We start from the raw sequence: 26,002 nt of genomic DNA on the forward strand, positions 1-26,002 counted from the left end.
CCACGGGTGCCTGTGATTATTTGATACTTGACCAATACAACACGTTATGGAAGGAACAAGTTCAGTACCACGTAATGTTCTACAGCAGTAATTTGCAGTGGTTCCATCGCAGAACACAACGATGAAGTTGTCTCCCATTTTATCAGAATCGCCGCGAGTGAATGGGACTCATACCGCTATATTTACGATATGTTACCTCCACACATATTAATTATCAGTATATCGAAATTATTTTCCATTTTCTATGTAATTTAAAGTGCTGAAATAATATTATGTAGTCTAGAATTAATTTTACTTGTACCTCGAATTCATTTTGTGTGGAGGCAGTTTTCTTCCTTGCCCCAGTGTGGTAGAAATTTTGGAAATCAGCAAGCAGCAAGGAAGTTATTTGAAGGCCTGTCCACTGCTTGGACGGTCAGAGTCGACCCCCTTCCTATTATTTACTGTATAGAGAGTCTGCCGAGACCCCCACGAGACGAGACAGTACAGTGCCGCGCATCAAGTTACCGAGCGATGCTGCTGCAGTGTAACTATATCATGTATATGGGACATATTTCTGAGGGTCTGTGCTACAACGGCCTAAATTTGGCTTAAATACTGATCATTATTTCGGAGTCCGGAGGCGCCAGGCCCTGCTCCATAAGGTGATCATTTTGCATTTGTCATGTAATTTCCACGCGCGCTTTACTTAAAAAGACGTGAGGAAAATCACTTTACTTTCTCCAACCATGTAATGGAGTTAGTAGAGACTGCCTCCATGCTCCAACGCACACTACGAGAAATTTTATTCGCGATGCATATTTTGCTCAATAGCACACCAACACCTCACGAAATGATCGCCCGCACACTAGGGTAATTGGCTAGGTTAACAGCTTCAAATGAAAATTCCTTGCCCGGAAAAACTTCGGCTTAAGCTTGCTAGAAATACCGTTGAGGACGCGTCACCATGACAGGGGGCTGAATCGGATTGTCAAGATGAAGTTGTGATTGTTCAACAGAGTCGGATGATACGGTGAATGGATAAGTTGCAACAGATGATTTACATTCAAAAACTAACACACCTACGTAAGAGATAAGAAATCACAAGCAAAGTTTTGTAATAAGCCTGGAAGTCAGGGAAATTAGAATCAAAATGAAACTGATTTTATAGATAATTTTCGCGTCTGGGGTGAGACTTGTATGTTGGTAAAGAATGTCCCTTGAATTTATTTTCACGAGTAAACTGTACTATTGACATAATGTTATTATCACTTTGTTATTCAAAACATTCCTTTGTACATTTTTCGTTTTCCTTACTTGTTCAAATTAGTGAAGACATGACGCTTCGAGTTGATGAGTACGCATATCTACTATCAAGGTCACTATTTGTGGTTAAAAACTATCTACTGTTGATTGACCAATCAGAGTGCTCAATTCAGGGTATTTATTTACTCATAAAGCCTTGGTCACCAAATTCCAGAAACGAATGACAGCGCGGTAGTAAAGTACTGTCCAATCAAAAGTGAACATGTCATATTCTGTAGACATCTGGTACGTTTTAATATTCAAATTTGGTAACACAGCGGAAACCAGCTGCAACACAAAATCTGCTGTGCCCTAGGGCATTTATATAATGTGCCCTAGGGCATTTATAGGATGTTCCATTACATTGGAAGGCTATTTCACAAATAAAAGTTTTAATTTATATCCTAAACATGTTACATTGACAAAGGGGACGGTTGACGTAAACACATTGAAAACGAAAATATATCAGTTAGGGGCGATAGTTTTTAAGTCGGATAAAACCCTCGTACTCGGGCTCTTCTGGTATATAAAGTCCAACCCTACGATAAAATGTCTCGGCCTGCGGCCTCGACATTTTATCGTTGGGTTGGACTTTATATACCAGAAGAGCCCGAGTACTCGGGCTTTATCCTATACATAAATTTACTTTCCTTTTTTTAAAAAAAAACATTATCTAGACCTAGCTTTTCTTCACGCTATCGCTATCTGTATGCGTGCGTATCGGTTGACTTTGCACTTACTGACTTCTACATTTTCCCTTAATGTATACGCATTGAGTGAAACAGGATTGCAGTTTGCACTATGCTACGTGCGATGGCAGTCATCGGGCTACGCTGTTTTGTTCAGAAGTTTCGATGCTGAAGTTATTTCGTATACGTATTCGTATACGTTTTCAGATTCGTATTCGTATTGAGGTCATGGACAGAATTGTTATTCATTCCCCAAGTTTCGGATGTAAAAGATAAATAATTTCGTGTACAATTCAGAAATTTAAGTGTCACTATAATATAACATAGTACCTAAAATACTTTCTAATGTTGAGATAGAAATACCGTGCTTTAATTGGAGAAGAGAATATAAAAACATACTTAATTCCGTGCATATATTCGTGTAGTTTTTTTATTTATCGGTTTCTATGTGTAGTCATTGTTTAGTTCATGTTACTTATTCTTTTTCTCTTCTGTTATTTTTTTTGTTTACTTACCTTTTACTCTGATAGTCTGTCGCCCTCATAGCTTGATCAATGTAGAAAATATTGAATTTTGATATCATTATTTGGCCTCAACAATAAACACTTTTGACATCCCCTCCCCTTAAGAAAATTACTGTCTTAGACTTGTGCTGTGTAGTTGAACTCTACAGGGATACACATATCTGTACCAATTAAGCCAATTAAGTCAGTACGAACTCTACTATCACAATACTTTAACTTCTGTAAAAATTGCATATTGCGTTTAATAGCGAAACCTAGGCTACAAATGATAATTTCTGACATTTTTTGGTTGGTTTATCCGGAGGTCCATATATCACTTGTCGTACTCGGTTCATTGTCTACGTCTGTGCTATGCTCTGTTTGTCATATACAGTAACTTCGAAATATGACTTTTGACCTATGATTTTTGGACTACGGATAATTTTCTGTCGGTGACTCCACTACGAATACGAAAACGGATACAAATGCGATAATAACTTCAGCTTCGTACCGAGACTTAGGCCGAGAAAAAAATTGTGCTGTTCCCATAACCCGACCTACCCTATTTTTTTAACCTGCAGACCCTAAACTTTTTAAAGCTACGTAAACACAGAAGTAAAAAAAGAAAAAAAAGCATAAAATCACGCATTCATTACCTGGCATTTGATTTTTGCTTGAACGAGGATGTTTTTATGCTTCTATTCCTTTTATATATATGATACGTTTTTCTGGAAATGTTGTGGCTAGTGTTAGACCGCCCTGAAACCCTGGAAAAGGCATACTTAGAAATAAAATTATTTTGGAAAAAAATCTCTGCCGACCTACGTACCCAATTTTTGAAAACCATGTTTTCGGAACAGCACATTTTTTTGCTTTATCTGATAAAGTGACTATTGTAGCACTATATATAGCACTACAAAGAGTGTAGTGACTCTAAGTCTTGCAACACGATGGATTTTTCTTAAAGTAAAATATCGGTAATGAAAACACGTGTGATTTTCCATTGGAATTCACAATATTTTGTGTCAAGAACTAGTTTGAAAGGTAGGGTGTAGATAAACAAAGATAATGTGACCAGAAATGACTCTCATCCTAGCGTATGGACGACCTAACATCTTCCCCTTCCGTGTTGTTCTCTGCGTTCTATATGTATACATTAAACGCAAACACAAACTGTGGACGCAAACGCCAAATCCCCAATCTTTTTTGAGATCGGGGATTTGGCCGAGCGGTTTATTTGTTTGTAGCTTCTCCGCTGGGTGACTATAGGTACCGTACGTTGTGAGTTAGAATCTGATTGAAACCACCGTATTATCTGTGACTTAGTTCCAAAGTTTTTTCCCCATATTGCAAAATATAGTTGCTTACTGTACAATAATTACCCCAAATCACGATTCATGTCGAAACGCCCACGGTGTTCAACTTGTCAACCAGCATGTATAAGGTATGCCTGATCACTGAATTTCAGTCCAGACTAGAAGTCACTCGTTGTTGCATTGTCGAGGATGCATTGTCACGTGTTTGTAATTCTGTTGTTTTATACATCATAATGTTTAAGGTAGAATGCGTATTGGGAACAGATATTCGGTCGGACTCTCAAAAATTTATAATTCTTTTTTGATCTACCATCCGTGGAGGTTCATTTGGAAACTCCTGGAGCGATTAACGTTTTTACGAGCAAATTTTTTGTGGAAATCGAAAATTAATATTTGCCCACAGATTGAAGACAGGGATTGCGGCCATTTTGAATTTCAAGAGTAGAGAAATATTGGGTCATTTGTTTTTCCTTCACAAGATTTTGCACAGTGACCTCATATTTTTATTTTCGATTTCGATAGAAAATGGTATATAGTTCACTTACTGAAACTTTGAGCAAACGTTTAAGTCTTCCGATTTCGAGGCGTCCACTAAATGAATAAAAGTACCTCTGTAGGAAAACAAACAAACTCCAAACAATTGTCAAACATTACAGTATCTGTACCTTTGATTGCCTTGTGGAGTTTACATTTTAAAAATAACTAACCATTATTTCCGGATTTGTATTCATATAAGTACCAACAGTCGTGGTTCGAAAATAACACGTGATAAGACATACAAAATTACTTGATCGTTGTGCTGCGGGGCCGGGTTTCAACATTAACCGAAATGGCTGTTCAGCAGATTAGTCTTGTTCCCTGCCTCCTGTCTAACGCTGCTGGCGCTACACTCATGGAAGGATAGAAATGGGGCAGGCAACTAGATTATTCAGCAACGTTGTTTTCCTGAACAACCCGAGACAATTATTGAAGTAAGATTGAGCACTATTTTTAGAATTTTTAAGTTTTTTTTTTATTGAAATAAAGGTACTTTTTCTTATTTTAGTGGGAACTTTCCCATCACCAATGTTAGTCATCAATCAATCTATCAATGTTTTATTACTCAAAACACACTGACAGAGAGTGTGGTATGGTACATTTCAGATGAAAAAACAACATGTTCAAAACTGAACACCATCAAATAGATAAATCCAAGTAAATTGGACAAACATAACTCTGACTGTAAACAGCTAACAATAGGTAGCCACTTGAGGGGTCAGCAAACACCAGGATTCCTTGAGTTATAAATTTAGCAAGGTTCAGAAATTCTGTTCCATAATCTTTTTCATGTTTTGTACATTTTCTTCAACGCACTTAGTAATAGAAAAATTTGTTCCGCTTTTCTGACACAAAATTGATGTTTCAGAAATATGACTCTACTCTTGCATGTGAATAAAAAGTGAAACGCATCATCTATTACATTACTATCACATCTCAAGCAAATTCTTTCATTTAAAGGTAAATGAGGTTTACATTTCCTACCAATTTTAACACGCAAATTATGATCACTCAATCTATATTTTGTCAAACTTTTAAGTAACCCGAAATCTGAAATATCTCTTAAATATTTTTCAAAACCAAACTTGGTCTTGAAGATTCTATAAGTGCGCAATTTGTTACCACTTCCATTCTTCCTTGAATATTAATCATTGAAAAGGGTTCTCTTCCAAGTTTCTAAGTATTGATTTCATACTCATGTTTTAACTTCTTACATAACTGAGAATAAGATTTTATTCTAAATGCACTGAAAACATGACTGTGATTGTAACTTCCAAAAACGTGATGGACAAATTTTGCCCATAGACAACTAATTTGTATATTTTCTTTCAGTGCATTTTTCAAAATATGGTCTTCTTGTGAACTATTTAATCTACACCAATATCTTATCACAGACATATTGAGCTTAATTTTACAAGGGAATCTACCTAGCTCAGATCTAATACCCACAAAAGGGGTGCGTTTACTTACTCCTAAAATAAACCTGAAATATCATGTACAACGCCTTTCAAGGCAGTTATCAATATTTTCAATATCAGTCCCCCATATTTCTGAACAATATGAAAGAATTGGGACAATCAATCAAAAAGTTTAACACAGCTTTAGATTCAGCTTTTTTCACACAATACAGATGCTTTAATGCTGAATAAAGCTTTCATTGCCTTATTTTTAATACTAATATGATTTTGTTTGAACTTCCCATTCGCTGTAAAAAACAACACCAACATAATACTGATTCACTGTTTCAATCACACTTTTCTCAATAAAAAATGCTGATTCCTTATGAAATGTTTACCCCAATTAAATATAATTTTTGGTCTTATTATTATTATTGATTGAAAGGCCCCACGTTTTCTGTAAGCATACAGTTTACCCGAACAATTTATCAGTATCAAATTATCTGAATAGATATAAAATACTATTTAACTTCTGATCTTCAATTACTACGGCAGAATCAGAAAAACCACAGAACTCGTCCGGAAGATCACTTAGGAATGTCGGTGACATATTGAAACCCTGTTTCACACCACATGACGAGAAAAAAACCTATCTGAAATATAACTAGACAGTTTCATTTTGTACTGAATATCAGATGGACTTCTACAACATTGTAAAAGCTACCAGATATAATATACCCAACCTCTGCATTTGAAAAAAGAGGCCTTTTCTCCAAATACAATCAAATGTTTTTCTAAAGTCTACAAAAACCACATAAAGATTGTTTTATAAAGTTATCAATCTTGTCGTGGAGATCATTTTATCCATAGCAGTCTTTAACAGAAAAACAGAGTCTGACGTACAAATCTTTTTTCAAAAGCCAAACTGGAAATGAGAAAAGAGATCATTATCCTCGAGATACTTATTAAGCGTGCAATTTATAACTGATGTAAAAAGTTTTGAGAAACAACCTGAAAGAGCAATTGATATATAGTTATTCAGGTTACACTTGTCCCATGAAGTTTGTGGAGTGGAACTAATAAAGTGGATTTCCAAACTGCTGGAAAATTGCCGCTTTGTAAAATGTGATTAAATAACTTCAGAATGCTACTTATACAAAGACTATTACTGACTTTAAGTTTAATCGTTTCATTTATAACTGAGTCTTTTCCTTTATGATTGTTTAATTGTTTCATAGCAATCAATAACTCATTGTGTTTGATTGGCATATTAAGATGCGTATTCAATCTCATTATTTCTTCAAGGTCATTTAGTTCGTTTGAAATAACATTTTCATCGACAGTTGTTGATGAATTGTAAAGTGACTTAAAATAGTTACCCAGTCCTTACAATGTATACACTCATCTACAGATGTCCCTAATTTGGATCGAAGATTCTTCAAAATATTCCAATACTCAGATGAGTTATTATTTTTTTTTCTAATCTGTCTATTAAAGATCTACCGTGCTGTTTTTTACGAAATTTCAGAGGTTTCCTATATTTTTCCCCAAAATGAAACAATTGCATCTCGAATGATGATCATTGGGATTCTTATCAAAAGCCTTCATAGCAATCTTTAGTTCTTTGTGAAAAATATTACAATCTCGGTCAAACCACTGATTTCTTTTCTTCTTTTTTCCAGGATTGCTGTAGGCTTTGACTGGCTCATATACGATATCCTTATTTTACTGCGTGTGGGACGGCTGTGGTGTTGACTCAATCAATTAATCCACTGATACGAACAGCGGATTAGCAAGTTGGCAATGTTTTCGGAGCAATTACAGTGATTTATACACAGATTTGAGAGGAGATATGGACTTGTAGTAATAAAGAAAGCAGTCAGACGGTTTGGAGTCGAAATCTTTATTTGAAATACCACAGTCAAAATTAATAAAATTACTTGTAGTAATAAAGAAAGCAGTCAGACGGTTGAACTCTTTATTTGAAATATCACAGTCAAAGTTAATAAAATCAAATAAAGTAAACAGTTGCACAAAAAACCTCCCTCCCCACCCCAGGGGACTGATTTCTTTCCTTTGTGGTATCATGTGTGATGTTGAATTGCCCTGCCTGTAAAGTTGCGTAACACCTTGGCAGGTGTGTCCAACACTCGCCTGTAGCTCGATACACGGCGAGGGCCTCTGTAAGCGTTAGAAAGAGCGAAAATCTGAAAACAGCATTTTTATTTTTTCACAAAAGCTGAGGTACAGTGCTGTGAGTGTGATTGGCCATCTTCTGTCAGTCCGCGATCGATCGCTTTTATTATTCGAGTACGTGAAAGTATAAATTACACGCGCCCTCGAATCACAAGAGACTGTATGGTTTGTATCCTATATATACACATGCAGGGTTTAGCAATTTCTTCCCACAACGATTGCATTCCTGCGATAAAGTTCGAAGCGTACTTTCCGACCCTGAATGCGTTCGCCTCACGGCGAAAGTCAACTTTCTCAAATCAGGTCATTTGAGGCCATACAAGCGGAAGTTAGTTGGAACAGACGATAATGTTTCACAAGTACCCCGGAAATAATTCGTGGACATCACGTGTAAGTTAGCCTTGAAATATAGCCAAATTTAATGTTATGTCGTGCCTGAGTCGTAATAACGTGTAAATAAGAGATACATTAGCACGTTTCTGGAGTTTCTCAGACTGAGAAAGCTCTACCTCCCTGCACTTAAAATTGAATAACCCATACAACTTCCGGTATAAGAGCGTCTGGGTACTCGCTGTACGTACGTAGTACATGGAAACTGCCGATGTACGCTTGAAATACCGCTATCAGGATTGACAACGCAAAATTTGCGAGGTTTTTACCATTAACTGTCGAACCTGCAACCCTTCTCTAGCAGTTAGACAAAGACGGGAAAGAGCGGACAAGCTGAAGGACAAGTTTCGCAGTGCTGACCTTGATAAACTGTTTGGAAGAGGAGTGTGATATTCGTACATGTCCGACAAATATGCCTGTTTATGTTGCTGCCAGCAGTAAACTTTTGTGATTGACTCGTGGAAACGACGTTCTATTCACCAGATCGGTCTTAAATTGTGTGTTTTGTCGTAGTTTGGATATGATGGACATACCGAGTGGTCGAGGAAAACCCAGCCGACTGGACGATACAGGTAAGAAACGTATGATTCAGTGTCAGTACAATGGTACGCCAGGCGCCACTTCTTTTACGTCAAAGCACGGCTGGAGTGTTACTGTTGCAAGCTCCAGCATATCGTAGGCGACCTAAATTTGCTCACCTTCTTCTCGTTTCCAAACAGCGTGCAGTACAACCTAGTTTAAGTTAACGAAGGTCTCGTGGTGCAAACGAAAGGGAGGGGATGGAGGGGGGCTAGACACAAAGCAGCTGTGTCCTCAATCATCGAGGGGTTCACGTGAACAAGGAAACCCGAAACTAGGTCGTGACACTGATTTTACCACAGTAGTTGCTGTGATGACCGCCGATTCAAGGTCGTCTCGGTCTACGAGGTGACACCGTCGGTGGCGGCAGCCCGACGTTTGTACAAATAGAAGGACGCAAAAGGTTATCGCTTGCGAGTACCTCGATCACTGGAATTATATAGTGGAGGACACACACGTATACTATAACGATCGGCAAGACTTTCAAAATTGCATAACCTATAGAGATGCCCCCCCCCCCCCCCCGCAAGGCAGGTTTCCAAAACTTATTGTGCCGCGCAGATGTTATTGCCATAGTCACTTGTGAATTGGTTTTGGGGCTATCAAAAAAAAAAAATCATGAATAAAGTTGTGTGCTTCAGATTTACTCGCGCTGAGAAATTCTTCACATTTCCACAATATCTTGTCCGACCCTCTGTTCGGAAATTAGGACATCACCGGATACATAACGATTATTTAATGAATATATATGATCATAGAAAAATGCAACCAAAGGACTAATTGATCAGAACAAAGGCGGACAGCCTGTTTTGGTGCCTTTGTGCTCTTGCATCATAGAAAATGCACGTGTTTTCGCCTGGTTCTCCAAGGAGAATTGGCTGATTATTATAATGAGTACAGATTTCTGGTTTCATAAGTACATCATGTAACCATGGCTCCTCTACCTCCCCTACCCTCTAGTAGCCGTGATGTAACTGAGCGACTGAGGGGTAACCCATGTTTGTCTCACCTTGTAGTTTCATGGACTCGCCGCTGGAGATTACCCCTGTAGTCTCATGTATGTTGCGTGAGACTTCAAAACTTCCTTTCATATTTCTCAGTGTGTGGCCAAAATGGTTTCAGAGAATAACAGAAGTACTTGGCCATCTCTTGTTGCTTGGCTAGCATTCTTTAACATTACTTTTCTTTGTTTTCTTAAAATAATTACTTTTGATTTGTAAACATAAACAATTAACTACCAGTAAACGAGAATGTATCATGATGGACTGGTCTGCAACCTTAACTTTTGATGCTACATGTATTTCAATTTCACTTGTATCCAGATTTGATTTTGTTTGAAATTCACAGATTTGTTGTCGTAAAAAGGTAAAATTACTGTAATGTTTTGAAGAATTTACTCAAAATTTAATAATTTTTCTTTCAATTTCTCTTCTGCTGTATTGCGAACAATTACTCTCTCTATTATGAAACACGTGTTGGGAGCAGCCTCAACATGTTACACCCAGACACAGCGCTATTGTTCATAACATCACCCGGTATTATTGTCGTTGAAGTATTCGTGTGAAACCAAGGCATTGCAGTCATTCAAAGCATTGACCTTCTCATGCACTTTTATCCCCATTCACAGGAAAAAAATTTTTGTGGAGGAATATTCAGACCAAGTTTTCCAACATTCCTACGTACATGTACCGTAGTATCTTTCTCCGATATATTTTCTCTGATCACAGCGATGCAGTTCCTTTTGTTGTGTGTGAGCACTCAGGGTGTATGTTTCTCAATATGTAAACAGCTTTCGGTATCTGTGTTTCTTTGTTTAGTATATCGTTGCAGCCAGTAGCACTGCGATATCTCTAGGCCTTGTGAATAACTTGGTCCGTAATCAGTGTAAGGAAGAATGCGCCTTGGGAACAGTTAATTTTGAGTCCAAAAGTTTTTCAAAATGTGTCTGATCTGCGCTTGTGGGGGCTCATGTTCGAACTCCTGGAGTATTTAGTTTTCACCGGCTTAGTTTTGTGAAAATCAAAAATTTAATATTTCCCCATGGAGTTAATAAGGGGATGGCAGCCATTTTGAATTCAAAATATCGGTGAATGTTGGGTACCAGTAATTTGTTTCTCTAGCACGACAGTTTGCACGCTAACCCCTTTCTTTTCTTCTTGAATTATTAAGAAAATTGTTGAAAATTTCTTAAGGAAAGCTTGAGCAAAAGTGAAAGTCTTTCAGTTTTGAGACACATACTATCTTAATATTAATGTAATCAGTATTAATAAGGCTTCAGTGCCCAAGGCACAAGCTCAGTATAGTAGATTTTGGATTTTCCCAAAGATGATTGTCTTGATAGTGAGCACAGGGAGAGCGGCCGAAGGCCGCTCGCGAAACGAGCATTAAGACTAATGCGTGTACAAGAAATTTAGAATGGAATCTCTAATATACCTACGAGTTTGAAAAGAGAGCACAGTTCCATGGAGGCCGCCATTTTGAATACTTTTACACGGATTGCGTGAAATTAAAGATATCATCTACCACAAAAACTACTCGACAATGTGTATTGCCGACAAAAGAATCTCTCTGTTCCAAAGAAAGTGTGAAATTTGTTTCAAAATGACTATTTTCGATCACTTTTGAAGGCCCGGATCGGTCATCACTAGGCGCCGCCATTTTGAAACAAGCCTACTCTCGCGAGAACGAATGGTCAACTCACGCGAGAATTAAAAATAGTGTGCTGAGAGCTAGCTACCGACGGGAATATCAAGTACGTGTTTTACATTAGACTGCCTCTGTTCCCGCCCCTGTTTAATATAATAACTGATTGGAATCATATAATTTACCAGTTTTAAATAATTTTCGTTAGTGAACTTGGCATTTCCGCGTTAAATTGCTATAAATGTTATTCTAGAAAACAATTGACAACAATTCAACCTCAACAAGTCAATGGCTAAGTTATGAATCATGCATCAAACACAGAAATTAGCATGACGATATACTACACGCTGCGCTCGCTCTCAGGTCAGACCTGTTACATATTATTTCAAAGCTAATTAATATTGTATGACAGAGAATAAAAAAGGTAGGAAGACTTGCAAACTGCTCTTTTTTATCAATGAATTATCCAGAAATTCTCGTTTGGCACAGCTAAAATATTATGTCTGTCAAATAATGCATCTCTTGAGCATTACCTGTATTGTCTAACTTTGCCCTAAAAAGGCTGTTGGTTAAGGTAGTATGTGCCTCGGGGACAGATATTTTGACTCAGATATTTTTACAAATCTTTTCTGATCTACCACCTAGGGGTATTTTTTAAATGAAAGCTCTTGGAGTGTTTAAAAATTTCACAGTCTTCAAACTCGAAAATGTTATCGTTCCCCATAGAGTTCAACACAATGATGGCGGCCATGTTGAATTTAGAATATAAGTGAATATTACACTGTAGGTAATTCGTTTCTCTAATACTAGACTTTGCACGGTGACCGCAGATTTTTATTCTTGATTTAGCAAGCAAAAGAATGGTTGAAAGTTTCATCGAGGAAAGATCAAGCAAAAGACTTTAAAGGTCTTTCACTTTTGAGGCATGTTACTACCTTAATTAATGAGAATACACGTACATCGATGACTTAGTGGGAAAAGATGAAATCTCCAATTAAGGCATCGCAGATGTAAACTGCAGCACCACATGCAAAATCCATTAACAAATTGCAAGCAAGACATGAAACAAATCTAGGCCTAAAGGAAAAACTTTTGCTTACATGTAGGCCAAATTAAAAAATGTGTGTGTTTCCGGTAACCTGATAACCCGAGACAATTTTTTCTCATTTTCAATCCCAAATTCTCTAACTTTTACTATATTTTATGAGAGTCTGCCAACAAAAAGAAATAAAAGGTTCCTCTGACCTACATACTTTTCAGAGGCATTTTACCGGAAACACATTAATATTTTATTTTTTCTTCTCATGCAGTATGACCACATACATGTATCCTGTGCATTGACACAGCAAACTACATTGACACAGAGTGAGAAAAAAGCAGATGAAAAGTAACAGATATGATACCAGCAGGAAACTACTTTTTTATGCAGATCTATAAATGGCAATCATTTCCTGTGAAAAAAATCCTGAGAGACTGTTGAAAACATATTTTATTTTGAAACTCTAATAAAAAACAAAATTAGAGTATACCCATCTGTCGATGGGAACAAGGAGGCTCATATGTTAATATTATTTTTACACAGAATTTACTGTGTTAGTTTACCAAATAGCAGGAAAAGGATAGTTTAACATTTTCCTCAACCATGGATTGGCCAGAAGCTGTCGCTGTCAGATGGCACAGTAAGTGAAGCTACCCACAATTCTCCATGATCTGTACACACGGAGATCACTCACTGAACTGAAGCAAATTTCTTCTGTACACAGAACAACTCGGTCCATATTTCAAAATTCTGGCAACATAGTTCTGATAATCATAATTTTCTGATTTCTTACCGTGAATAATGAGAAGATCAACCCCTTTTCCGCGGAGGAGATAGCAATTTTGTAATTTTGTCGACATAGATTTTTGACAGCCATACACAATATTTTCAAGGAAACTAAGGGAATAAGTTCCATCTGTGTTGGCAAAAGAAAGGGTATTGATTTTTTTTAATGTTCGTAACAAAGGAAATTTGCATGTCTGACAGGTGGTATGATGAGACCATCTTAGTTGCTGATAACTTTATCTTGACAAGTGTGCAATTTTTAGCACCTCTAACCATCGACTTCTCACTCAATTTACTCTTCAATTTTAAACATAATCAATAATGTTGGAACATAGTTTTAACAAATAATCCTGAACTTAAATTGTAAGTTAAAAATTGTTAAGAAACTGATAAAATTGAAAAAGCCTTTAGCAAAAAATGTCTTAGTGAACAAATCAAGGGGAATTGTGGGTAGCCTCATGTTCTGTGAGTGGTGAGCGTGGACCGGGTTACAAGGATTTGGGGAAACAGTACAGTAGTATGAGGATGGTTTGACCCTTTCATCACTTAGCTCTGGTTCATCAGGACAGTTTTCAATTTGAATCTACTAAACCACCAGGGAAATAGGGGGACTGGTTAGCTGGGATGCAGAAAATACAAGCCGGAAGTGGGCAAAAAACAACCGGCTGTCAGCTAAAATTTACCGGCTGTGTAAATTATCAGCTTAACAATAAAAAATCTGGATATCTCGCACAAAAGTAATAGGCTCACACAATACTCGTAACTGCCCGTACTTTTATTTTTGCCACTGTGACCAGAATATGCAACATCCCTTTGGTAGTGTTTGGATGTTGACTCTTGCTAGTGAAAGCCGGTAATGTAAAGAAAAAAGTGTGAGGCTATAAACACATGTAAGGAAAAACCCTCTTTTAGTTTGAGAAAGCTTTTAAAAAATCGATACCAACACTTACCTCAGCTTCCTTGAAACCCAATCTCAAAAATATTAAAAATGTGAGTCTTCAATTTGACACAAATTCATGGTACCACATTCAGAGTGATATGAATGTAAATCATACTGTTTCAGGTCAATTTATTCAAATCAGCATAAAAATCAATATAACTGAATCAGCAATTCATAAAGATCACTGAGATTGTCACTGATGTACCATGCACTGGTCCTGATACTGTATCATGTCAATTGTCAAGTTAGTGAAAAAAATCATAATGTTTGACACTCATACCACATTCAGAGCGGCATAAATATAAATCATACTGTTCAGGTCAAAATTTATTATAGCGTGAGGGAAATCATTTTTCTCAAAATCTTCATGAGTTTTCAAATTATCATCAAGTCCATGATGCATTACATGGAATTATGTTATGGTGTTTGTGTTTCAACCCTATTGATCTGATTACAGCTGGTTAACCTGGTAGGAAAAGGGGAATAACCCAAGTACCACCCGGATGAATCCATCATTATCAATGGCGATTTGGGGCCTGTTCATAGGTAGGGCGTTGGGGTGACCAAGTTAATAGATGATATATGGAGCGTCTGTCCCTTTATTAGTGACGTGAATGACTAGATTTGATTTGATTTGATTTAACTTTATTTACTGTCGATAACATGTTCGGCCAATAAGGCCGATCTTCCACAAGGTCGACATTAAAAATTTACAGAATGACAGAGGAAAAAAAATACAAATACTAATACAAGCAACAAACCAGTAAAAAATCAGGTCAAGAAAAAAAAACAGCAATTAGGACAATAAGACAACTAACCCTACAACATAAGGCAAGAACATATCACACCCGATCCATGAGGAATTTATACAATTGCAACTTGAAAGATCTCAGATTTGGGCTGTTTTTCAAAGATGAGGGGAGTTCATTCCAGAGTACAGCACCAGAATATGAAAGGCTTTTTCTCATTATTTCCGTTCTAATTTTTGGCAAGTACAAATTGTTTGTTGAAGTTGAGCGCAGAGACCTGGATGAATGAACGTTAGCAGGCTGGAAAAGATTACTCAAATAATTTGGACACAAGCCATTGACAATTTGGAACATCTGGACCCCTTTTTGATAAATCAAGCGACTACCAAGTGGAAGTAGGCCCAAAGTTTTAAACAATGGACCAGTTGGTTGATCCCATTTAGCCCCACAAACTAAACGAATAGCCTGTTTTTGCAACTGAAAAAGTTTGTTACAGTAGGATTGATCACAATTTCCCCAAACAACCGAACAGTAGTCGAAGGTTGATTCAATATAACATGTATAGAACAATCTCCGTGCCCGTAAGGGCAAGAGATGTCGTATTCGTCGTAACAAAGCCAATTGACTAGATAGTTTACCACGCAAGGAATTCACATGAGCGCTCCATGAGAGATTGCAATTCAGAATTACTCCTAGGAGTTTTTCGTCGCTAACATTTGACAATGGATCATTATTTAAAGATAAATCCAGGTATGATTTAGGTAAGCGTGATTGTTTCTGATGAGAAGTAATCAACATAGTTTTTGTTTTTGGATAATAGCACTGAGGCACTTGTCAAAGTCTGAGCTGTCACCTTCAGAAGTGTAGTCAGCAATTTAACACCCCCCACACTAATCCCCATTTCCATTAGTCTCCTCCGTGTTAAAAGTTCCCATACATATGTTGGTGACTTCCACAGCATGGGAATCCAAGAGTGACAGTAATTTACATAACAATGCATGGTTTGCATATTTGCTTGTTATGCAAATGTATTTTTTGTACAGGTGTTTAATAGCACATAACATTGGAATAGACTGGTGCAAAAAATATTGGTGCATCATCCATCAGATCCCCTTGTGGAGAGAACTCTACACACAGCACAATCTATTTACATAAGCAATATCAATCTATAAAGATCCATGTGTATAAAACCTAGGTCACTCCTATTTGTTCAATCTTCACAAACAGCAAAGGTCTTAATTTTAGTACATGTACATGTATGCGTACATGTACATGTACATGTACTGTACATGTATGTACACCAGGTTTCTCCACAAGATGATTTTAAAGGGACTAATAAAGTCGGCCATTTTTCATGACTTTTGTTTGATACAAGATACTACTCATATTGTTTGACATGTTCAAAGATACTGAATGAATGGGTGACCATGCATATATTCGACCCCGGTTTATACACGATACATGAAACTATCGCGAAAATGAATTAATGGTCATGACCATTAATTCATGACCATGAATTAATGGTCATGACCATTAATTCATTTTCGCGAATTAATGGTCATGACCTTTAATTCATTTTCGCGATGGTTTCATTTAATTTGTCTAAAACCGTGGTCGAATATGTGCATGAGTCACCCATTTATTCAGTATCTTTCAACATGTCAAACAACATAAGAAGTATCTTGCATCAAACAAAATTCATGAAAAATGGCCGACTTTGTCCCTGTAAGCGTTGGGATACCCCTGTTTTTGGAGCATACTGATAACAATACAAAAGAATGCATTTTCAAAACAAAATAATATGCAAATTATGTTTCTATGTAAATTAGCCTGACCCCTGTTTTTCAAAGCGTTGGAGAACAAACAAAATACAGGTTTCTGTGATATGATCATCATTATGTTGGTTTTTGTTGACTCACCTGTATGGGTCACATTTTTTCCCACATATTGACCATTCTATGCTGAAACTGTAGTCTGTCAATCATGCACACTTACTCATACTATGGTAGTAAAAAAATACAAGTACTCATCAAATATGTACTGCTTGATGCAATATTTGCAGTTCAGAGGCATTTTACATCAAAATTAAAGGAGTCGTTTGTCTTTTATGTAATTTTCAGCCATCTTGATGAAGTTGATCATTATCTCCAGAAAAGTGTGAAAGAAAAGCTATTTTCTGGCCAGTGTATTTTGTAACTCATGTAGTGAACTGCTAAACGTGCTAATCCTCACATCCATCAGAAGTTTGTATGGGTTAATTTGACACCTTTTTTGGCTCCACGGGCATTAACTATTCTAAGGGCTTTCCAGGTGGAAAATCACTCCGGTGCTTGAGGAAGCCTTGTGGATTGCAATATACCATAAAATTCTATTTGGAGTGGCGGACACACCTTCTTTGCTCACTTTGTAAGGGCGTGTGTGTCAATTGGCGAAGATTGTGTTGACTCAAGGTGACACGCAGTCAAGCAGACAGACAGAGGCTACGCATATAGGCTAGCAAAAAAATGATCATTTCGTAAGAAGCGTAATCTCTTCCAAGATTACGATAACCAGCAAACAAAAAAGTATGACAGATCACGTGTACAGTTGCTGTGAACTCAGTGTATCGTGTAAAGTATATACCGTTGAACTAAACAACATGAAATATTATGTATGTATTCATGTGGAAACCCGGACAGTATGCAGTGCACTGTAAATTTTCTTTCTACTCCAATGAAATGAGAGTCAGAGAAATCAGACCGTTCTGATAAAAATGCGTAAGTCTGGTACCAAGTGTGTATTTTGAAAAAAAAATATGTGAAGTGGAAAGTAGTTTTTGACATTCTGAAGAAATGTTTTAAGGAAGATAAAGAGCTGCAATATAAAGCGATACACATTGGCACTGGTAATACTAATAGGGACAGTGTAGCCCTGGTCATGTGCCTGAGGTCACTGTGCCCTCCAAGCCAGTATGACCCGCCACGGTGCAAACAAATTGCCTGTGACGCAAGCAAAGTAGACGGTACATGTATACATGTAAAAATGTAGGGCTGAATACAACGAAATTTCCACAATTGATCAAATTGACAATTTCCAGAAATCATGTATATTGGAGTAAGAGCTCACTCCCTTTGGTTCACATGCACATGGAAAAAATAGACGGGCAGACAATTTACATAACAATGTACAATTTGCATATATAGTTAAACATGAAATGCATTCTTATATATTTTATTTACATATTAATAGAATGCTCCAATTACTGAGGGATGGCTCACCCTTTGAAATCCCCTTGTGGTGCGAATGCTGATACATTTCTTTATCTACTGAGGTGACATATTGTACTGAACACGGTATGTTCAGGCCTATGTACAGTACACATTCAGTTCAGTCATATCTGAATGCAATTTGCTAGGCACACATGAGTGAAACAGGGTCTGAATATCATGCCTTAAGTAATCAGCACCTGAGCTCATCCGCACAAAAGGTTTTATGCCTCAAATGTTACAGAGGATTATAAAGTTTTTGCATATTGATTCACAAAACACACACAGATGGTCAACAGCTGCCATATATGTTTCAGAGTGTAAAACTTTGCAAAATACTACAATTTGCATACCTCCTATTGTACAAAGTTATATCTGTCTCTGAGGTGCTTTTGACCTTGAAATAATCACCAATATAGCTTACAGGAATACCTGTACTTTGTGTTCGACGAAAAAGTAGTACCATACATTTGAAAATTTTGTTTTCAAGTTTTATGGTAAATTTTAATAGCACAACCATGTGACAAGGGTAATGTTTATGATTGATATACCATTGACTTAACCCTTTGAATGCCAAAGTCGATTTTCATTGCATTTATACTAACCAACGCCAACAATTTCTTTAAGATCGAGGCAAATTTTTCAGATTTTTTCCAAAATTTTGGTCAAAAAATGCAGCCCATAAAAATTTATGTCCATTTGGTCCAAAATCATGGAAAAAATACAGAAAAACTCATAAAAATTGATAAAATGTTGCCTTGGGTGGGGAGGGAAGAGTGCTCAAAGGGTTATTTTTTTTGCCCTCTCATTCTTTACAGTACCTACATGTATCAGTGTGGTTTAAGGGTTCTCCTAAGAGACTCCACTGCCTCTGACATAACAATTAAACCACTGTACACATGCAAAAAAAGCACAGCAAGCTGACATATTTCCGGTCACAAATTTCCCAGTTAAATTTCACCAATATTTTGTGAAGAAAGAATGTTTTATACTTAATGTAAACGTTGTTGCGAAAATTGTGCAGATATGTTTTGGCAATTGCCCCATCAAAATTACTTTGCTGTGTACTAGCTGGTACATGTAAAGAGTATTCAAGTTCAAAGGTCCAGATATATTTGTTCGTGTTTGAAAATGTCAGTGGGTATTTCAGAGATTAAAATTTAAGTTTCATATTTTTTTCAAATACGGTCAAATAAACACCTTTATGATGTGGATAGTTTAAGGTAACAGTATTTCTGTAAACAAGCACACAGAAAATTGACAATGTTCTTTCGATTCACAATGTGATTAATTTGAAAAAGTAAATTCAGAGTCACAAATTAACTATGATGACTTTTGATAAATGGAAGTCGGACTTTGACATTCAAGTATAAAGGGTTGTTATGAAGGGTTCTCCACAACGGGACTTTGAGGGCTGGGCCACCCTTATGCTTTTGAGCAGTCTACTCATATGTTAATACCAACAGAAGAAGATATTTTCACAACAAAGAAATATGAAAATTATACACTGTTATATAACTTGGCCACCCCGTTGATTTTCAAGGATGTAGAGAACACTATTTTGATCAAGATGCTGAAACTAGAACTCGGCCAGGGAATTTGAACTATCTATATATGTATGGAATGATTGATAATAGTAATAATTTTGGTGTAATCCATAAAAACTTTTTTATTTTTTATTTTTATTTGGGTGCAGTTAAGAGCAATTAGAAAGTGGTGGCGGCCACTCTTGAATTATTGGTAAACAATAGAAACTCATTACCATAACAGTTACATTTATTGTTATGTAAATCAGCCGCAACTCTCAGTAAATCCTTGGGAGAGCACTGGGGTGTGATCCAAAAAAGCTTTCCTATTTTTTTTATTTTGGTATGACTTGTGAAAAATTGCAAAATTTGGCTAAATCTTATGTGATTTTTGAAAATTAAAAAAAAGGTATAGTGTTAAAGGTTGTGGTAGTACTACATGCATTGCAGGTCTGGTTAACGTAAACACACAAATCTTTTTACTTGGCCTAATTTAGATACGTAGTGAATTTTGTTATTCAATCTTTTATGTAGTTCTGTTTAAACCACTTATTGAAATGACTGTAATAGTATATAATGATTATAATAACCACGATAATGATCATGATCATCGTATGATTGTTATCTGTACTATAAAATCAATATGTGTAGTATAGCTTTGAGTACACGTACCGGTACATGTAGCAGACTGAGAGTATACAGCTTGATTGTAGTTTCCTTTACAAAACTGTGTATAATTTGATTATTTGAGAAGAATATTTTCATTCGCTAGAAATTAGAATCGGAAGATACAAGTACTGGTAGTTTTCAAACAGTTTAAAGGGGCAGTTCTCAATCCCTGGTTCTTGCATTTTAAGTTCCTGTTTACATTGAGTATGGACATAGTGTCAGTCGTCTGTGTTCCATTAAAATTGTTATTTTAAGTTAGTTTATTTGTTTTTAGACAAATCTGATAAAATACCTGCCCTGTTAAATCAAAGCAGAGGTTCTACAAAATAATGGTACATAATGTGGGTGGCAGTCAGACAAATTTTTTTGAAAAACAAGAGATCAATGCCAGAATGTCAGAGGGTAATCATCTGCGTACATGTATCTACAAAGATCTTCTGATACTTTATATTATGTGCACCACATTTGAAATATCCGGGCTTGTACATCAAAACAAAGAAGTGGCGAGAAATAAACAAGTAATGATATTTTCCAGAAAGTAAGATAAGGATACGGGAGCTTTTCAAGTCTCTTCTCCTAAATTTCTGTTCAAATTTGTCATCACATTTTGTGATTTATTACTCCTGTTCAATGTCTCCCTCTGGTATGTCTCCCAGGGCCCTCTCGGCTTCGTATCGTACCACACACATATCAAGTGAGCCTAAGAATGGCCACTAAACGTAGCGTAGTTGAAAATTTACAAGCAAAAAGAGACAGTATACTTCTGACCTTTACCACGTCACAAACAACGTCAAGCGTCACAAACCATTTTATCGTGATTCATTTGTGAAATTGGATCCTTCTTGGTGGTTACTCAGCCAATATAACAAACACTTTTTAGCCATTTTGAATATTCTTTGACACATCACGTACACGCCATTCAGTGCCATTCAGCTTCGCAGCAGTGTTTTTATTAAGGGCAGTGGGCTCTTAAGCATCGTCAGGGTTTTCAAGTCGTTTTACCCTAATTCTCCGTTGCATATCAAATCAACTGTCACGTCTTGGAATAAATACATGTATACAGTAAATATTATGTGTACGCAGGCTTCCAGACCTTCTGCCTAAAACCTCGTTCTGAGTACAGAGTAGCAAAAATTCTGTGAAGGGACAAAAATCATCTGGCTGGTTTTTTTTTTTATTTGTTTGTAAAAAAACTCTGATTTTATCTTTGGCATAAACCATGAGGCTGTCTGTCTTTACAGTCTTGGTATTAAAATCCTAAAATTGGTGTACACGTACTTTGCATCTGTCGGGCTGCAAGTATAATTATAGAACAGCCCATTATCAGTAAAAGTCTGTACCATTTTAAGTGTGTGTGTGTGTGTGTATATATATATATATATATATATATATATATATATATATATATATATATATATATATATATATGTTTTTTATTTGTTTATATGACGTAGCCATGGGACATGTATCAATACATACTTTGATAACTATTTCATCATGGTCCTAAACACTGAATTATGACCATCCATTCAATGAAATCAATGGTCTGTTGACGGCAACTTTCCTCCCTCAAGGCAGCATAGCGTGAGTTATAAGAAATCAATACTTCAACTTACTTCTGAGTAGGTTGTGTTGTGTTGAACCCTCTGTCGCTCATCAGCAGTGGATGACAGACCGTCTCTCCTCTGCAATTGCTCTCCTGGTGATACTGTACACCAAGAGAAATTTGTCAAAGATGGTCGAGTCGCTGATCACATCCATGTGAAATGTTGAAACAGATACGGTACCGTAGTACATGTATTTGAACAAGCTCATTCAAACCCAATCTCTTCTTGAAAACCAGACTTTACACTCAAGTATATACATTTAGAGTACATAATTTTAATACTTGCATACGTTTCTGCATTTTATAAATCTCAAAACTGTGATGTTGGCTTTTTCTCTATACCCTAACACAGCCATGAGATTTTTTTTATCATATTCCCTTTTGTCATGAATCGCTGAACTTTTGTGATTGTGATGTTGTCCTGGTTTCAGTTGGTATGGTGACAGTTCTTTTTTGAAATCTGTATTCTAAATATTTCTGTAGGATTGACCCTTGGTCAAAAAAGCAAATAAAACAGAAGAAAATGAATGTAAACGATGAGAAAAAACAATGTACAGTCCATTATGAGACAATTTAAATGGCAGCGCGTACAGGTATGAAGGACACTTTGCCATGTAATTGGGACAGATTGCAAAGCCCATGATCTTTACTAATCCCTTCCTAGGTCTTTTGAAAGGGGATTATTTTGTTGTTTCAGGGAATTCTGCAGTCTACAGATTATTGTTTGATCGTCACAATTTTCTCAACCACAAACAATCATTTTCGTATTAAACCTTTATCCAGTGTTAGTTGGATCCTTTCATTCTTTTTTTATCATATTTTATCAATATTCTCGATAGAATTCTCAATAAACTGTTTTGCGGGAAGGTACGTAAAGTTTCAATCGGTGACGAATTAAGAATTGGCACACAGTCCATGTAGCCGACAATGAGATGCAAATGATATGCGGTCAAGGTCTCCTCAACTACTTTCAGCTGCTTCTTCACTTTCTACTATTTTTTTAGTATTTTTTACAAAGGCACAGACTTATTCTACCTGCAACTTAAAACTGATAGTGATTTTGTAGCTCATTCTTTACTATTTTTCATAGTTTTTGGTAGCCGGTAACACACACTTCGTGTTCGTGTCGGCTACATGGACGATCTGCCTAAGAATTGGCTCTCCATATGTACCGCCTTGCTTCGAGAGTTCTGCTTTCATGGCCATCAGGCTTCGTACAACCATACAATGGTGCAGTCCAATGACCTTTACCCTTTGTTCATTCAAACAATATAGTAATATGTTGTATTTGGGATCTTTTTTTAAACCTTTATTAGTCCCCACGGACACCGTCCGGGGGGACTTATAGGTTTGGTCATGTCCGTGCGTCCGTCCGTGTGTGCGTGCGTGCGTGCGTGCGTGCGTGCGTCCGTTCACCCAGATATCTCAGAGACGCCTGGAGCGATTTTTTTCAAACTTGGTTCAAGGATAGTACCCTACCTCATACAGATGCACTTCGATTTGTTTTACAATGCGATCAAATTTGGCCGTGTTAGAGAACTTTTTAGTTTTCACCTCCATAGACCCCCATGTATAAGGCAGTCCATAGACTCCCATGTATAAGCACAGGCAACCCATAAAGTATTACTGAGATTTTCACACTGGCACAGGCAACCCATAAAGTATTACTGAGATTTTCACACTGTTTTCTCTATCATTTTTAGTCCCCACGGACACCGTCCGGGGGGACTTATAGGTTTGGTCATGTCCGTGCGTCCGTCCGTGCGTCCGTGCGTCCGTCCGTCCGTCCGTCCGTCCGTCCGTTCACGCAGATATCTCAGAGACGCCTGGAGCGATTTCGTTCAAACTTGGTACAAGGATAGTACCATACCTCATACAGATGCACGTCGATTTGTTTCACAATGCGATCAAATTTGGCCGTGGTAGAGGACTTTTTAGTTTTCACCTCCATAGACTCCCATGTATAAGGCAGACCATAGACTCCCATGTATAAGGCAGACCATAGACTCCATGTATAAGGCAGACCATAGACTCCCATGTATAAGGCAGACCATAGACTCCCATGTATAAGGCAGTCCATATACTCCCATGTATAAGGCAGACCATAGACTCCCATGTATAAGGAAGTCCATAGACTCCCATGTATAAGGCAGTCCATAGACTCCCATGTATAAGGAAGTCCATGACTCCCATGTATAAGGCAGTACATAGGCTCCCAAGATAAATAAAAATTTAGTTTCTCATCGTATTCATATTGCAAAAAGGATGCAGTGACACAGTTTTTAGTCCCCACAGATAAAGTCCAGGGGGCTCATAGATTGGGTCATGTCAGTCCATGAGTCCATCTGTTCACGCAGATATCTCAGACACTCTGACAAAATGTCATGTGACCTTGGTGACCTTTGACCTCGAATATACATATTTGTCCATAACTCAGTAACCACAAATGGTAAACCTTTCATATATGGTATGATGGGACACCCTATGACGCCACATATTGTACCTCATTAATTATGTGCATATCTAATTTTGAGCGAGCCAATAGAGCTAGAGGTCAGATTTTTGGTATATATGGATAACTTAGCAATACAATTTTTTTGACAAAATGTCACGTGACCTTGGTGACCTTTAACCTCAAATATACATATTTGTCCATAACTCAGTAATCACTAATGCTACACCCTTCATATTTGGTATGATGGGACACCTTATGACGCCACATATTGTACCTCATTAATTATGTGCATATCTAATTTTGAGCGAGCCAATAGAGCTAGAGGTCTGATTTTTGGTATATAGGGATAACTTAGCAATACAATTTTTTTGACAAAATGTCAAGTGATGTCAATGACCTTTGACCTCAAATATACATATTTGTGCATAACTCAGGAACCACAAGTGCTACACCCTTCATATTCGGTATGATGGGACCCCTTATGACGCCACATATTGTACAGTGTTCTCCCTGAATAAGGTAACAGGGGCGTGGCGCCCTCTTGTAAATTCCGAGCGCCCCCTTGCCAGAAATGAAAAAGATTTATCTTTTTTGAAAAATAAAACAATAAAATGTACGGGAAAAAAAGTTGACAGTGATTTACAAGCAAAATGCAAGCGTGATTGTCGATCCTGCAGGCTGCAAACGTAATTCTCATCGATCTTGCAAATCTCGCGAGTTTGTGATGTCATCTGAGATCATAAGCCCATGTGCAACTCATCGATGGCAGCCATGTTTGCATGGCTCAGGCCGTAACGTATCGTTAGCCACGGTCCCTCCATAGGGACCGTGCATTAGGTAACCGACTTTATAGCTGAGTAAACATGCCCAGGAGCTTGAGCCGAACCAAGGACAGCAGAGTACACTGAAGTTTTTTTAGGAGGTTAGAATTTCGCTTGTGTATTCCTTCCCAAAGCAAAACGACCTATTTTAGGCTCCGCCGGAGGATGAGAACACGTGAGTGCTATGGTGATAAGAATAAATGTATGTCTGTCGCTAAGCTTATGTTTTAGTTTTCAAAAAATGTAATCTTCATTGAAATCACTGAACTGGAATAAAAGTTGTGGAACACCGTCTTAGATTTCTTTTCCTTTGAGTTTTTTATACGAAAAAAATCTGAAATAAATACTCCCCAAGTGCCATCAAATAACACCATTTTAATCTCTGTTTTTCAAAAGCCCAACGGCAGGAGGGGGGACACCCCCCTCCTGACCCCCCCCCCCCCCCCGCGACCGCTTACGCGGTCGCTTGTGGTGCTTCGCACCACATCTTCGCCCTCTTGTAAAAAAATCCTAGGGAGAACACTGTTGTACCTCATTAATTATGCACATATCTAATTTTGAGTGAGCGAATAGAGCTAGAGGTCTGATTTTTGGTATATAGGGATACCTTAGCAATACAATTTTTTTGACAA

At 37.3% G+C, this 26,002-nt stretch overlaps 1 protein-coding gene across 2 annotated transcripts in view; it reads left to right on the forward strand.

Annotated features, from left to right (window-relative positions):
* The first annotated feature begins 8,458 nt into the window (after window positions 1-8,458).
* The window catches only part of LOC139134987 (probable nuclear hormone receptor HR3), a 112,086-nt gene continuing 94,542 nt past the window's right edge, over window positions 8,459-26,002 (forward strand). For both annotated transcript variants that reach the window (XM_070702146.1, XM_070702138.1), the window contains exon 1: window positions 8,459-8,884. In XM_070702146.1, the coding sequence (XP_070558247.1) occupies window positions 8,833-8,884 (52 nt within the window). In that variant the 5' untranslated portion in view covers window positions 8,459-8,832. The remainder of the gene's footprint in view (window positions 8,885-26,002) is intronic.

The sequence above is a fragment of the Ptychodera flava genome, chromosome 1 (genome assembly GCF_041260155.1).
Source record: "Ptychodera flava strain L36383 chromosome 1, AS_Pfla_20210202, whole genome shotgun sequence".
Taxonomy (NCBI): domain Eukaryota; kingdom Metazoa; phylum Hemichordata; class Enteropneusta; family Ptychoderidae; genus Ptychodera; species Ptychodera flava.